This window comes from Acinonyx jubatus, chromosome A2 (genome assembly GCF_027475565.1).
Source record: "Acinonyx jubatus isolate Ajub_Pintada_27869175 chromosome A2, VMU_Ajub_asm_v1.0, whole genome shotgun sequence".
Lineage (NCBI taxonomy): Eukaryota > Metazoa > Chordata > Mammalia > Carnivora > Felidae > Acinonyx > Acinonyx jubatus.
Genome location: NC_069383.1, coordinates 74,049,135 through 74,064,877, shown reverse-complemented (window position 1 = coordinate 74,064,877; position 15,743 = coordinate 74,049,135). Strand labels below are relative to the sequence as shown.

The 15,743-nt window shown below is 33.3% G+C and overlaps 1 protein-coding gene and 1 long non-coding RNA gene across 9 annotated transcripts in view; one reads left to right on the top strand and one right to left on the bottom strand.

The window, feature by feature from the left end:
- Positions 1-15,743, bottom strand: part of LOC128314798 (uncharacterized) — a 129,391-nt gene that overhangs the window by 109,455 nt on the left and 4,193 nt on the right. The gene's annotated exons all lie outside the window — the stretch shown is intronic.
- The window catches only part of CFAP69 (cilia and flagella associated protein 69), a 61,480-nt gene that overhangs the window by 42,591 nt on the left and 3,146 nt on the right, over positions 1-15,743 (top strand). For all 4 annotated transcript variants that reach the window (XM_027071845.2, XM_027071843.2, XM_053218479.1 and 1 more), the window contains 7 exons: positions 1,527-1,645; positions 5,380-5,461; positions 8,362-8,554; positions 11,492-11,629; positions 12,260-12,336; positions 13,654-13,851; positions 15,564-15,650. In XM_027071845.2, coding sequence (XP_026927646.2) covers positions 1,527-1,645; positions 5,380-5,461; positions 8,362-8,554; positions 11,492-11,629; positions 12,260-12,336; positions 13,654-13,851; positions 15,564-15,650 — 894 coding nt within the window. The remainder of the gene's footprint in view (positions 1-1,526; positions 1,646-5,379; positions 5,462-8,361; positions 8,555-11,491; positions 11,630-12,259; positions 12,337-13,653; positions 13,852-15,563; positions 15,651-15,743) is intronic.

Sequence of the window (15,743 nt, the reverse complement as noted above, 5' to 3'; positions counted from 1 at the left end):
GCTTAACTGACTAAGCCACCCAGGTGCCCCATCCCTATAAAATTCTTTCATGCCCCTTAGCAGCCATACCCCCACTTGCCTTCAGGTAACCACTATTCTGATTTCTATCCCCTTAAGTTAGTATTGCCTATTTATTTACTTTGTATGAATGGAACCACATAGTATTTACTGTTTTATAACAGGTTTCTGTCATCCAGCATTATATTTCTGAAATATATTGATATTGTTGTAGGTATCAGCAGTTCATTCCTTTTTATTGCTGAATAGTATTTCACTCCTTGAATATACCAAATTTTTTTTATCCATTCCCCTATTGATAAACACTTAGGTTGTTTCCATTTGGGACTATTATGTATAAAGCTTCAGTGAACATTTTTATAGTTGTCTTTTTGTGGACATCATTCTTTCATTTCTCCTAAATACCTAGGAGTACAATTAATGGTTCATAAAATAGGTGTCTGTTTTTAAGAAACTGGAAAACAGTTCTTGCAAAGTGGCTGTAGCATTATAAATGTTTTTTGAGTTTACCTTTGATTCAGGGTGATGGGCATTAAGAAGCACTTGTGTGAAACCCTGGGTGCTGTATGTAAGTGATGAATCACTGAATTCTACACCTTAAACTAATATTACACTGTGTTAACTAAATGGAATTTAAATAAAAACTTGGAGAAAATTGAATTCATAACTAGAATTAAAAATTAGAAAAAAAGAGGTTAATTCCCTTTGATCTTTTTTAACTCTATAACAAACTCTGAGGCTCTAAGATTGATAAATAGCAAAAGATAGAATTGGAAAGATAAAAATTAAAGATTATGAAGTTTTCAATAGAGGGGTTTTAGGGAAAGCCAGCAAGAACAGTAAATCCACACCTCGCTCTGAGCTTTGGTGCAACTTTTCCTTCTATTCTGTCATCCTGTGCCTGTGTTCTTCTGGAAAAATGCTCATAGTCTTGCTTACTGGGTAGCAGAACTGAACAACAAAGCAATGGGAAAGGTAATTGTTAAGGGAGAAATATTAACTGGTAATAACTTGATATAAATTATTAAAGGTTTTACAAAACCTTATATGAGTCTCATATATATATGAGAGAAATATATTATGTATACATATATGTATGTATATTTCTCTCTTGGGAGCATTAAAAAATCTTTCATGATAGAATTTTAGCCTCTTAAATTAGTTTTTTGCTATCTAGCATTCATCTGACAGGATATTGGACTACATTCATTATAATGTGGAAGAAAATCATGGGGCAAGCTTATAGTTTATTTTTAAAAAAAAAAAAGAAAGGGAAAAATAAAAATTATAAAGAGACATTAAGCTAGCATAGTGATTGATGCCCTTTCTTAAAATGATTAGCTTTATAATAATTTGTCCTAAACTCCTGAAACTGAGTATTAATTCAAAAAATTGTGTAATAAAGTAACAGTGTTTTCTGCTTCTCTGGTAGAAAAAGTTTTAGGGGACAAAATGAAATAGAAAAGGATGAGATTATTTCAAAACATAATTTTAAATAAATCTCTTAGGAAATTTTTGGAACAGAAGGAGTGGATATAATTCTTCATGTAATGAAAACCGACCCCATGAAGTTTCAGAGTGGATTAGGCTATAATGTACTTCTTTTTAGTACACTGGACAGCATTTGGTGAGTATTACTGTAACCAAGTTAGAACTATAATACAAGAAAATTACCTCATGACATTTGTTGGCTTGAGGTCTGATTTTTTTAAATAGATTTAAGATTTCTATCTAATTTTTTAAAACTGCACAAATTTGTATGGAATAAAAGCCTAGAACAATTAAAACTATAGATTGGATAATAATTGAAATTAACTCTAGTGTGTATGATAGAGGAGGGAAAATTTTGTTGCAATAATTTCTCTCTTAAATCAGTTGAAATGTATTTTTGTACCACAATTTAAGCTTCAATAAGTTTTGCTAAATTCATAAAAAAATTTTTCTTCCCTTAAAATCACACCATAAAGATAACTCTTCCAATGCCCTTTTTTTTTTTTTTTTTGCCTTTTTGCCTTTTTCTTTTCAGTAGTCCAGAAATGATATTTACTAACATCCTTTGGAAAGCAATCTTGTCTGTAACTCAGGATACAAGTTTGTATATAAACTTAAATTCTTGTTTTTGTGATTTGAATCCATTCCATTTTGGCCTGGTCTGGAAAAACACAAGCATCTACTTTTACTCACACAGTTCCTCACTCATTTCCTCTTTGAAGAGTCAAAAACCAATTGATTAGGTATTTCCTAACCAATATTTTTCCCCAAATGTCTTAGCATTCCTAAAGAGCAATAAATAAATAAATATTGCTTTTCTTAACATTAATTTATGAAATTTTGTCTTGGAGAAAATTACTTGAGTTTCAAATATCATTAACACTTAACATATTTCTTTTTTTCTGCTTGGGTGGGATTCATGACAGCCCCACTGCAGCATATCTGGGGGAAAAAACTGACTATAGATCTAACACAAAGAGCAATGAGAACATCTTTTGTTACAATATTTGGTCTTTTATTCTCAGTTCCTGTAATAGCTCCAGAGTAATAACTTTTGAAGGCTGTGTCTTTTGTTATATATAACAAGCCCCTTTCAACCACATCTGAGTTTATGTCAATGAGGTAGTTTTTGGAGAGCGCCTAGATAACCACAGGATGGGGGCTGGTTCTGCCTACAAGGTCACAAACAAGTCTTAACAAATTTAAGAAGATTTAAATCATTCAAAATATCGTTTCTGACCACAATGGAAGAAAACTAGAAATCAATACCAAATGGAAATTAGGAAAATTCACAAATGCATGGGAATTAACACACTCTTGAACTACCACTGGGTCAAAGACAAAAGCAAAAGGAAAATTAGAAATTTCTCAAGACAAACTAAAATGAAAGTACAGCATAATAAAACTTATGTGATACAGCAACAGCAGTGCTAAGAGGGAAGTTTATGGGGATAAATACCTAGATAGAAAAGAAGAATGATTCAAACAACCTAACTTTACACATAAAGGAACTAGTAAAGGAAGAACAAACTAAGCTCAAAGTTGGCAGAATAAAGAAAATAATAAAGATTAGAACAGAAATAAATGAGGGATTGGGAAGAAATCCAGAAAATAAGAGCTGGTTTGTTTTGAAAAGATATCAAAGTCTACAAAGCACTAACTAGACGAAGAAAAAGAAGGAAGATGATTCAAAATAAATGATGTAAATGAAACAACATATCACAACAGATGCCATAGAAATAAAAAAGATCATAAGGGATTATTATGAACAACTCTATGCCAAAAAATTGTACAATATAGAAGAAATAGATAAAATTCCTAGAAACATACAACCCACCAAGACTGAATCAAGAAGAATTAGAAAGCCTGAAAAGACCAATAACAATAAGGAGATTCAATCAGTAATCAAAAACCTCCTGGAACACCTGGGTGGCTGAGTCAGTTAAGTGTCTGACTCTTGATTTTGGCTCAGGTTATAATCTCCCAATAGTGAGACTAAGCCCGTGTTGGGGCTCTGTGCTCAGCGTGAAGTCTGCTCAAGATTCTCTCTCTCTCTTTCTCTCTCTTCCTCTGCCCCTCTCCCCAGCTTGTGCTCTCTCTCCCTCTCTAAAAAACAAAAAACAAACCTCCTAACAAAAACAGCTCAGGACTTGAGAGCTTCACAGTTGAAATTTACCAAACATTTAAAGAAGAATTAATACAATCCTTAAATTCTTCCAAAATATAGAAAAGGGAACACTTCCAAAATCATTTTATGAGGCCAGCATCACCATGATACCAAAGCCACACAAAGATACTATAAGAAAAGAAAAACTACAGAGCAATATTCCTGAGGATCATAGAAGCAAAAGTCCTATAGAAAATATTAGCAAACTGAATTCAACAACAAATTAAAAGGATCATACACCATTACCAAGTGGGATTTATCCTTGGCATGCAAGAATTGCTCAATACAAGCAAATCAGTCAGTGTGATATACCACATTAACACAATGAAGAACAAAAATCACAATCATCTCAGTTCTAGAAAAAATGCATGTGACAAAATTCAACACCCTTTCATGATAAAAACAAACTCTCAACAAATTAGGTAGAGAAGGAACTTGCCTTAACACAATAAAGGCCATAGAGGAAAAACCCACATTATACTCAATGGTGGAAAGCTAAAAGCTTTTCCTTTAAGATCTATAACCAGGCAAAGATACCCACTCTCACTATTTCTACTCAATACTGTAAGTACTAGCCAGAGCAATTAGGCAAGAAAAAGAAATAAAAGGCATCTAAATCAGAAAAAAAGAAGTAAAATTATCTCTTGATGAGCTTACATGAGCTTACATGAGCTTATAAAGTTTCAAGATACAAACTCATCTACAAAAACCAGTTGCATTTCTTTACACCAATAATGAACTATGCAAAAAGAAAATTAAGTAAATAGCATCAAAGAGAATAGCACCAAAAAGAATAAAGTATTTAGGAAAAAACATAACCAAGGAAGTAAAAGACTTAAACCCTGAAAACTATAAAGCACTGATGAAAGAAATGAAAGCAGATACAAATAAATGGAAGGACTTCTTGTATTCATGGATTGGGATAATTAATATTGTTTAAATGTCATACTAGTCAAAGTGATGTATAGCTCCATGTAATCCCTATTAAATCCTAAAGATATTTTTTACAGAAATAGAAAACACAATCCTAAAAATTCATATGGAACAACTAATCATCAGGAAAATGCAAATCAAAACCACAATGAGATATCACCTTATACCTGCTAGGGTGGTTATTCAAAACAAAAATAGGTAAATAGATAGACAGGTAGGTAGATATATAGAGAGAGATACATAGATATAGAAATGTTGGCAAGAATATGGAGAAAAGAGACTCTCTTGACATTGTTAGGAATGCCAAGTGGTGCAGCCACTATGGAAAACAGTATGGAGGTTCCTCACAAAATTAAAAATAGAACTACCACCTGATCCAGTAATCCCTCTTCTACGTATATATCCAAGAGAATTGAAATCAGGATCTTGAAGAAATAGCTGCAGTCCCATGTTCATTGCAGCACTATTCACAATAACCAGGATATGGAAACAACCCAAATGTTCCATCAATAGATGAATGGATAAGAAAATATGGTATATATACACACTATGGAATATTACTCAGCCTTAAAAAAAGAAAATCCTATTTATAGCAACATGGATGGACCTGGAAGACACTATGCTAAGTGAAATAAGTCAGTCACAGAAAACTCTCTCTTATACATGATTTCTCTTAAATGAGGCATCTAACATAGTCAAAAATATAGAAGTAGACAATATATATAGATACTAGAATCCTTGTTAAAGGAATAACTTCCTTTTTATTTAAGGTGCTGTATTTTGGGATGTTATCCCTTAGAGGATTATTTTCTTGAAAAGGAAGGCATTTTTCTCCTTTTGGATTTACTGGCAGTAAGTATGATTGTTAACAATTATAAAATACTAATAATAATATGTCTTTATTAAAGCTTTCCAAAGCTAAGTGCCACAGAACACTATTCTGTAATTAAATGTGTCCCCAAATCATGTTTAAATGTTTGTTTTAAATAAAATCTTGGTGGCTCAGTCAGTTAAGTGTCTGACTTGGCTCAGGTCACGATCTCACGGTTCATGGGTTCAAGCCCTGCATTAGGCTCTGAACTGACAGCTCAGAGCCTGGAGCCTGCTTTAGATTCTGTGTCTCCCTCCCTCTCTCCATCCTTCCCCCAGTTGTGCTCACTCTCCCACTCTCTCAAAAATAAAGAAATAAACATTAAACAAAATCTCACTTGGAGATCATAATTTGCATTTGTATAGATAAAAGCTCTGAAAATCCCTCCTCTGAAGAAACCAGTGTACTTAGGTCAGAACTCACAAACACATAACAGAAGATAATTTGTTTTATGGGATTTCTTTTCCCCACCAACCTTTAAGGAAATAGTGTGTGAAGTGCTAGACAATATCAAAATGTATAATCATTATTGATAACTTCTAGCTTCTTTTAGTATTTTAAAAGTTAAGGGCTACATTACACAAAGGAGTAAAGATCAGTATTTTTTAAGAATTGTGTATAGTTTGTAGGTTATGCGAGGAATTAGTATGTCATAGACCATTTCACAGAATGAACAGGAATGGATATATTAAGCCTGTCAGGAAATATAGTTGCCATCTAATACCAATGAAGAATGGCAAAGACCCTCAATTATCCTCAAAGTCATTTTCTACTGGCCTGAATTCTAAGTAAGTCCATAGTCAAGACAATGTGGGAGGAAAAGTTATTTTGGTTTCAGTAAAACTTTGAGAGATATTCTGTCCCTGCCTGTGATTGCCACCATTCATGATTTTATTAACAGAATAATGAACTTACTTGGATTTAGCAAATGTACTACAGTTATTTGTGTCCTTTCATCTCTCTGAAAGAAAATTAGTTGGCATTACAGATAGGAGAGCAAACTCATTAGATGTAAAAAAATTACATACAAAACATAAATAATGATAAACTTTGATAAACAGGAATGAATCATGACCAGAAACCCTTGGAAAATTCAGAGATATTGGACATAATATGGAAGGATATATGTGTGGCTCTACTAAATGATGTATACCTCACCATGCTTCTCTGATGAGAGTACAAGTGTGCCCAGAGACACATGGTGATGTGTCAGGAGATTCTCAAAGTCACAGAATTAATTTGGCATATCTTCCTAGAATCTTGTTTTTATTTAAAGACTCAAAAGTAGGGAGTTATATAATAGGGGCACCTGGGTGGCTCAGTTGGTGAAGCCTCAGGTCATGATCTCGCTTGTGTTCTCTCTCTCTCCCAAAAATCAACATTAAAAAATAATTATAAAATAATAAATTCTATAGGAATATTTAAGATTATATCAAAAGTTCACAGACATTTCTCAATTGTGTTCACTCTCCTTCACCACTAGGGTTTCTCTGATGGAAAGGCATGAAGAAGACTGCTAGGAGAAGCCACATATAGCACAATGGTTATGAGCATAGGCTGCAATCAGTCTGATTGAGGCCTCCAATACTTGTTAGCTGTGTACCTTGGACAAGTATTTAACATCTCTGTAATATGTTTCTTCATCTATAAAAGAGATAACAGTATCTACCCCGTGCACTGTTGGGAGATTTATATGAGTGATTATATATGCGTGTGCGTGTGTGTGTGTGTATAGGCAGACACATACACACTTATTTGAAATAGTGCCTGACATATTTTTACCATGTAAGTGTTTTCTATTATTATGAATATAATTATTAGATTGTACTTAATGTGGATCAAACCAATCAAGTTAATTACAGATAAAAAATATTCTTTAATGAAATTTTTAGATCAACTCCAACCTTTGACATTTGCCCCTTTTTCCTGAAAGTGATGTATAGGAATAAAAAACTCAATTGAGGGTTCTGCTTAATACAATCTGCTAAAATATTTATTCAGTATGCAATAATTGCTAATTATGTTACATATTATTTAGAACTTTCTATGTGCCAGGCAGTCTTGTATAATTCATCATAATAACTCTTTAAAGCAGGTAATATTATAATCTTTCATTTTATAAAAGAGGAAACTGATAATGTTTGCAGTTCAAACAACAGGTTACATGTTTCCTTTGCTATATTCTATTAGTGGTATACTATGAGTTAATCAACAAAAAATATTTCAGACACAAATTATTGTGTGGAGGAGGCTATTATTCTGGATGGACTTTTCTATACCTAAATTTTGGTTTGCTGAAAACTAGTAGCAAAACAAAGGAATATGCTTGATGATTTTTCTTAAATGCTTACTGTTTTGGATGCTGATTTTCAAAACACAAAATTATATCTCATTTGTGTCTATTTTCATATATGACTTCCACTTGCAATTACCATCAGTTATTTTCTTAATCACAATGAAATTATAGTTAATATGAGTCTTTATAAACCATAATAAATCATGTAAATTGGAAAGATCCTATAAATACAGTGAACTATGTATAGTACTGTTGCCATTTCTTTACCTAAAATGAACATCTTCATTTATTTTTATAATCTCTCTTTTTCTGACTGAACCTAATCATTACATTTTGGTCATGACATATATTCATGACTATATCAGAATTATATTGAATCTTTTTCTTTTTATATTTTCTAATTCTTAATGTTTGAAAACATACTTTTTAACAAGAGATTGTCCCAAATCATACTTAAGTCTGAATTTTAAGGCAGTCATTTAGAAGAAAGTTACTGATCAGTAATACAAATGTTTGTTTTCTTTTTTGAAGGTAATAATTTTTTAAATTTATTGCATTTTTTTCTTTCCTGTTTCCTTGCAAAAGTTGAACCAAAAAAAATTCTGTAATCTAGTACTTGGAATAATGGTTGAATTTTGTGATAATCCCAAAACTACGGCTCATGTTAATGCTTGGCGAGGGAAGAAGGACCAGACAGCTGCTAGTCTTTTAATTAAATTATGGAGAAAGGAAGAAAAAGAACTAGGAGTAAAACGTGATAAACATGGGATGATCATTGGTAAGTGTATTTATAACTGTTATAATAGCAATTAGACGCATATTTTTAATTGAGATATAATTGAATTTTACGTTGCATTAGTTTTTTAGTTTTTTATACATTACAAAATTATTACCACAATAAGTTTAGTTAACATTCGTCACCACACAGTTACAATCTTTTTCTTGTGATAGAACTTTTAAGAACTACTCTCAGCAACTTTCAAATATATAATAAAATATTGTTAGAATAGCCACCACCCTGTTAATTACATCCATAGGACTTCATCATCTTTCACCCATATTTTTAGAAAGAGATCTTTAAGATATGAGGGAAGTATGAGAACTTTCACCCGTTTGTTTAAGGTTCTTTTCACAAGAGTTTGAAGAACTTGCTATCATAAATTCTGAATGAATGGAAGAAAAGTATATTATCAGCAGATTCATATTTTTATAGATATTTTCAAGAAGTGGTATTTGATTATATTGTTTAACTCAAAACAAAACAAAACCTAACACCATGTCCTAAAGAAGTTCCTTTGAGTTACCTGCTTTTACAAATAGATTCAACCCATTTCATTTACTGATAAAATTGGGGATATAAATAGAGTGCCTGTATAGTATTTTGCACATTTCTGTTGATTCATATTCATGCAGTTTACTTTTTTTTTTTACAAATGAATAGTCTAATGAATTATTATAAAGTCAACATCTATGTGACTAATACACAGTTTACATTATACATTGCATATGTATATGTAACACATATATAAAATGTTACAATAATTTTATTGCATGTAAGTTAAACCACAATAGGAATGATTTTTAAAGGAAAAACAAAGAGAAATGATCTATTGTAAACACCCCAGAAAGACCCTACTCATAGACCCTTTCCAAGCACAACTGGATCTCTTCTATTCAATATTGTTCTTAAGATTCATCCGCATTAGATTTAAAGCTGTATTACAAAGCTGTGGTCATCAAGACACTATGGTACTGGCACAAAAACAGATACATAGATCAATGGGACAGAGGAGAAAACTCAGAAATGCACCGAACTATATGGTTAGTTCATCTTCAACGAAGTAGAAAAGAATATCCAATGGAAAAAAAGACAGTATCTTTAGCAAATGGTGTTGGTAAAACCGGAGAGTGACATGCATACACCATACACATGCTTACGCCACACACAAAAATAAACTCAAAATGGATGTAATACCTAAATGTGAGACAGAAAACCTAGAGGAGAACACAGGCAGCAACCTCTTTGACCTTGGCCACAGCAACTTCTTAGTAGACACGTGGCTGAAGGCAAGGGACAAAAAGCAAACGTGCACTTCATCAAGATAAAAAGCTTCTGTACAGCGAAGGAAACAATCAAAACTAAAAGGCAACTGACTGAATGGGAGAAGATAATTTGCAAATGACATATCTGATAAAGGGTTAGTATCTAGAATGTATACAGAATTTATAAAACCCAACATCCAAAAAACAAATAATCCAGTTAAAAAATAGGCAGAAGACATAATAGACACTTTCCCAAAGAAGACATCCAGATGGCCAACAGACACATGAAATGTTGCCCAGTATCCCTCATCATCAGGGAAATACAAATCAAAACCACAATGAGATATCACTTCTCACCTGTGAGAATGGCTAAAATTAACAACACAAGAAACAGGTGTTTGTGAGGATGCAGAGAAACAGGAACCCTCTTGCACTGTTAGTGGGAATGCAAACTGGTGTAGCCACTCTGTAGAACAGTATGGAGATTCCTCAAAAAAACTAAGAATAGATCTACCCTACAATCCAGCAATTTCACTATTAGGTGTTTACCCAAAGGATACAAAAATACAGATTTGAAGGGGGTATGTGCTCCCCAATGTTTACAGCAGTATGCTCAATAATAGCCAAACTATGGAAAGAGCCCAAAATGTCCATCAACTGATGAATGGATAAAGAAGAGGTAGTATGTATATATATATACAGTGAAATATTACTCAGCCATCAAAAAGAATGAAATCTTATCATTTGCAATGACGTGGAGTAAAAATATATTGTGCTAATAAGCAACATAAGTCAATCACAGAAAGACATACTATATGATTTCACCCATATGTGGAATTTAAGAAACAAAACAAACAAACATATGGAAAGGGGTGGGGGAAGAGAGGGAAACAAACCACAAGAGACTCTTAATGATAGAGAACAAACTGAGAGTTGATGGAGGGAGGTGGGGATAATGGGCTAGATGAGTGATGGCTATTAAGGAGGGCACTTAAGAGAAGTGCTGGGTGTTGTATATAAGTGATGAATCACTTTTATTTTTTTAAGTGTATTTATATATTTTGAGAGTGAGAGAGAGCATGAGCAGGGGAGGGGCAGAGAAAGGGAGAGAGAGGATCCCAAGCAGCCTCCACGCCACCACTGTAGAGGCCGACGTAGGGCTTGAACCCCGAACTGTGAGATCTTGACCTGAGTTGAAATCAAGAGTCAGATGCTTAACCGACTAAGCCACCCAGGCACCCCAAAAGTAATTTTTTAATGTTTATTTATTTATTTTGAGAGAGAAGAGCGTGAGAGGGGCAGAGAGAGGAAGAGAGAATTCCAAGCAGGCTCTGCCCTGTCAGCACAGAGCCCGATTCAGGGCTCAAACCCATGAACCTTGAGATCATGACCTGAGCCAAAATCAAGAGTCAGACACTTAACTGACTGAGCCACCCAGGCACCCCTAAAATAGTTATTTTGTACAATATTCATATTGTACGTAAATAACAAAACTCTAAATTTTGCCATAGAATGGGGAATAACTGGATTACTTATGCTTTCACAAGAATAACCATATACAATGCACTATTTTATAATATATATTCTATGTCTGGAGTAAAATTTCAAATTAAATTAATTTACTAATGTTTTTACCTGTCCTTTCTATGTTTTCATGATATGCAATGAGTAGATACAAAGAAACCTCTATTTACTAGTTTCCAAGAAGAGCAAAAAATCATGCCACTGCCTGCAAACTGCCCAACTATTGCAATTATGGATGTTGCCGAGAATATCAGAGCAAAAATTTATGCTGTGCTGGGCAAACTAGGTAAGAAGCTACTTGTCACATTCATAAGAGCCTCTGTTTTGCAGAGTGTGCAAGTTCATTTTGCTTTGGAGTCTATTTTTCAGACATGATCAAAAAGTCCCCTGATACAGATAAATGCATGTTTCATTGTTACTCTAATGTCCAGCCTACACCCTTGATGAATTACAATCAGAATCTCTGGGTATGGAGCCCAGGCATCAGCATTTTTCAAAGCTCCCAAGGCAGTTCTAGGTGCAGCCAGGATTAAAAGTGGTTAGTTTAGATGATTAGGCTTAAACACAAGAATTCTGAAATACTTGCATTTTTAAAGTCCTTCTTTTTTTCCCTTTTCTTTTTTTTTTTTTCTAGTCCTTGCTTCCTATTAAGGGAAAAGGTACTCAAACATTATTCAGCCTCTGAAAATACAGTATCATTGTCTTAACCACAGCAGTGACTCAATACGGATGACCTGGCAGAGGTTTCTTACAGGAGGAAGCCAAAAGCTCACAAAACTAACTTTTCCATAATCAAGATGAAACAAAATTAACTGTTTGCATTAGTTTTTATGATAGATATATGGGGTTATTATTTTTTTTTTTTTGGAATTACTTGCTTTGTTACAGTAATTCTCTCTTTATAAACTTTGTTTAGATTTTGAAAATTTACCTGGCCTATCTGCTGAAGATTTTGTCACTCTTTGTATCATACATAGATACCTTGATTTTAAAGTGAGTACTTTCTTATAATCTTGTTATTACACTCTGATATGACAAAAAAAAAATCAATTGGGAAATAAAAGATGTATATTCATAGTTGTAAGCAGTCAACCATGTATTGTAAGCAGTCAACCATGTACTGTATAGTTTTTATTTTCCATTTTGCATCTGATACTGTTCCAGAAACATGCAATTAATTAACTGGCTATTTTCCATAGGATATGATTTCATCTAACTATTTATAAAAGAAGATGGATGTTACTGACAGAGGCATTCAGAAGTTTTACAGAATTTTTAAAATATAATTTCTTCTGTTTATAGAGCATTAGGAGCTATAATTAATTGAATTATTAATGAATTATTGCTTATTAAAATCAATTAATATTTATTAAAGACTTTATTATTAGTTTATATGGTAATCAAATATCAGTTAAAGGATATTAGGTTGCTCACCCTGATGGTTATATCTTTATTGGCAAATAAATGCTTTTGAAGTGTCAGCAGTGTCTTTTTAAGTACATTTTCTTCTAATATTAGTATTATATATTTGAATGTTGCCAATGAATAAACCTATTTTCAAATGAAAACAAAGCTCCTTTTCTTCCCAATCCTGGATATATAAATTTTTCTGCAAATATAAGCATACTCAAGCACATTAATTTCCAGACAACCTAGAATATGAGCTGTCAGTATGATGAAACCATGGAGTTTTAACAGCTTACGATTCAGTCTTAGGTAGAAAATAAGGGGCAAGAGACAGGACTCTAGATTCCCAGGAATCCCCATGCTCAATGTCCTACAAGTTCAGCCTGACTTAGATTTTATTTTTCTTTCAAGCAATTTATATTCTTTATTTTTTATTTAAGTAGGCTCCATACCTAGTGTGTGACTTGAACTCACGACTCTTGAGAACAAAAGTCGCATGCTCTATGGACTGAGCCAGCCAAGCACTCCTTAACTCATTTTTTAATACATGGGTTTGGGGAGGAAAACATCAGTAGTTCCAGAGGATGAGACTAAAGCAGCAGTTTCTGCAACTATGAAAACAGTGTGACTATAAACCAGAGGGCAGTGACAATGACAGTGAACTAGACTTAGGTAGTAGAGCCTCATCCACAAATACCTTATCACTATAAAACATTTAATAAATTACTTCTGAATACTCAAATGTAACTATTGCCTCAAATTATTCCCAATGCACTTATTCCCAAGTAGTAAGATGGGAAAGGGTGGTTCAGTAGGTGTTAACTTTGGAACAACCACCCAAGTAAAGGATTACCTAAAATTATATCATTTATTTTTGGTTAATTTAACTTTTTATTATAACAGATTGGAGAAATATGGAATGAAATCTATGAAGAAATAAAATTAGAAAAGTTAAGACCAGTCACTACAGATAAAAAAATTTTGGAAGCTATTACAACAGCATCAGAAAATATTGGAAAGATGGTTGCTTCTCTTCAAAGTGAGATGATTGAAAGCCAAGCACACCAAGATGTGCAAAATGAACAAAAAGTATATGCAAAAGTAAGTCACATATACTTTTAAGGCAGAAGATAATTTCATTGTATAAGCTAGTTGACCAGAGGATATATTTGCCTGACTTGTGTTTCAGCACTTAGAGTTATTGTGTAGTTTTTTCTTATAGTTATTTTCAGTGTTCTTGTGAAATTTTTAAAGAAACCATGGAGTTAAGAGCCTGAGATTCAATTACTATATTCACTATGAATTTATGGCATTGTAATTTGATTTCTACAGGCTTACATTTTAAAAAATAGACAACTGAGATACATTTTTCGAAATGTCAGTTCCAAAAATTGTGGTCTATTTAAGGGTATACACTTGGCAAATTGTGTCTGATAGTGTATCTCTGTGACTGTACATTTAACCTCACTGGGAAAGTTGGCCCTCATCCATCCCTCTGTGATAGGCCCTTACTGGCATGCCAACCATAGGCATATCCATAAAGCTCCATCCTCATTTCAGTACCATAAAACTTACAATGAATGTTCTATCTAAAAATCCAGAGGTAAGCTGGCCTCTGACTTTAATCAGAAAAACCTTCCAGGAAAATATAAACCATTCTCCTAAAGCTTTGTGTTCAGTCAGAAACTGAATACAACAGAAGTTTTTGAACAAATAGGTTAAGTAGCTATTTAGCTTGTCTCCAGATACAAAGGTGATGCAGATTCCCCACTTCTGGTTGGTGACCCTTTATGATTACAATTAAATGTTTACAACTCTTTAAGGTGATTTCCAAAGTTTTCTATTGTCTGATCTTTCACATAGTCTATTAAACGTTTGTATCTACAGCCTAGTAGGAATTCTGTCTGCATCCACCTGTGAATTCTGCTCCATCTTAGACACCAATTTGCTTGAAAGTTTTAAGAGGTTTTATTGCATAGATGTTGCCATTTAAGTAATTTATTTCTCTTAAGCGGGAGAGCCCTCTTGGAAGTCCTGCTGCCTCATTAGTTCCGTAGAATGGCAGAACGTCTGCTGTGTGGACTAACAACTGTTGATTTGTTGGTTATTTTTGATTTGTTATCATTGCTTTGACCCCATTTGTTTTTAAGTAGTTGTTTAATTAAATACTCTTAGGTTCATAATTCATAAATTTAATAATATATGCTAAGGGCATGGCATGTGTCCTCTGATTATAATTTAGTAAATAGCCTGTTAAGAATTGTTTCTATAATTTAGAAATAGCCTGCAGTTAGTGGTTACCTCCCTAGACTGCATCACCACAACCAACACGGCACTCTCACAAAACTGCTTGTGTTAAATTGCTACGGTCACAAATTAGCAGTTTTCCTGAAGTAACCTCGCGTAAACTATTATCAGTGGCAGTAAGAATCTCTTTATTTTCTCCCGTGAATTTGCCGTTGGGTCATTTACTTAGCTTGTTCTGGATTATGATGTGTCTTCACAAGTGATAATCACATAAAGCAATCAGTCTTTGGAGAATGATTATTGTTATTTTATATTTTATATTTTTATAACAACAGTTTTATATTACATTTCATGGAAAACAGTTCAAACCTTAGCCACATAGTGAAGGAAGGATTTTTCCTCCATATTTAGACTTTTGCTGAACTCTGAATATTCTAATCCTCTGCTAGTCATTCTAAAATTTAGATTGGCAAAATCTAGGTCTTCCTTCAAAGTAAGGGCTTTAAAAAAGCGCTTTGGTATTCTTCCATAGAAACTGGAATTCTTACTTATCTTTCTCATTTCAGATACAAGCCACACACAAGCAAAGAGAACTGGCTAGTAAATCATGGGAAAATTTCTTGGCCAGAACATCAAATGCTAAAACTTTAAAGGTAGGACTTTTAAAATCTTGTGATATCCACAACAAATAGTCAACTCAGACAAACAGACTTTTTCAGGAATATTCATTTGCCTCTTCTGCTGAT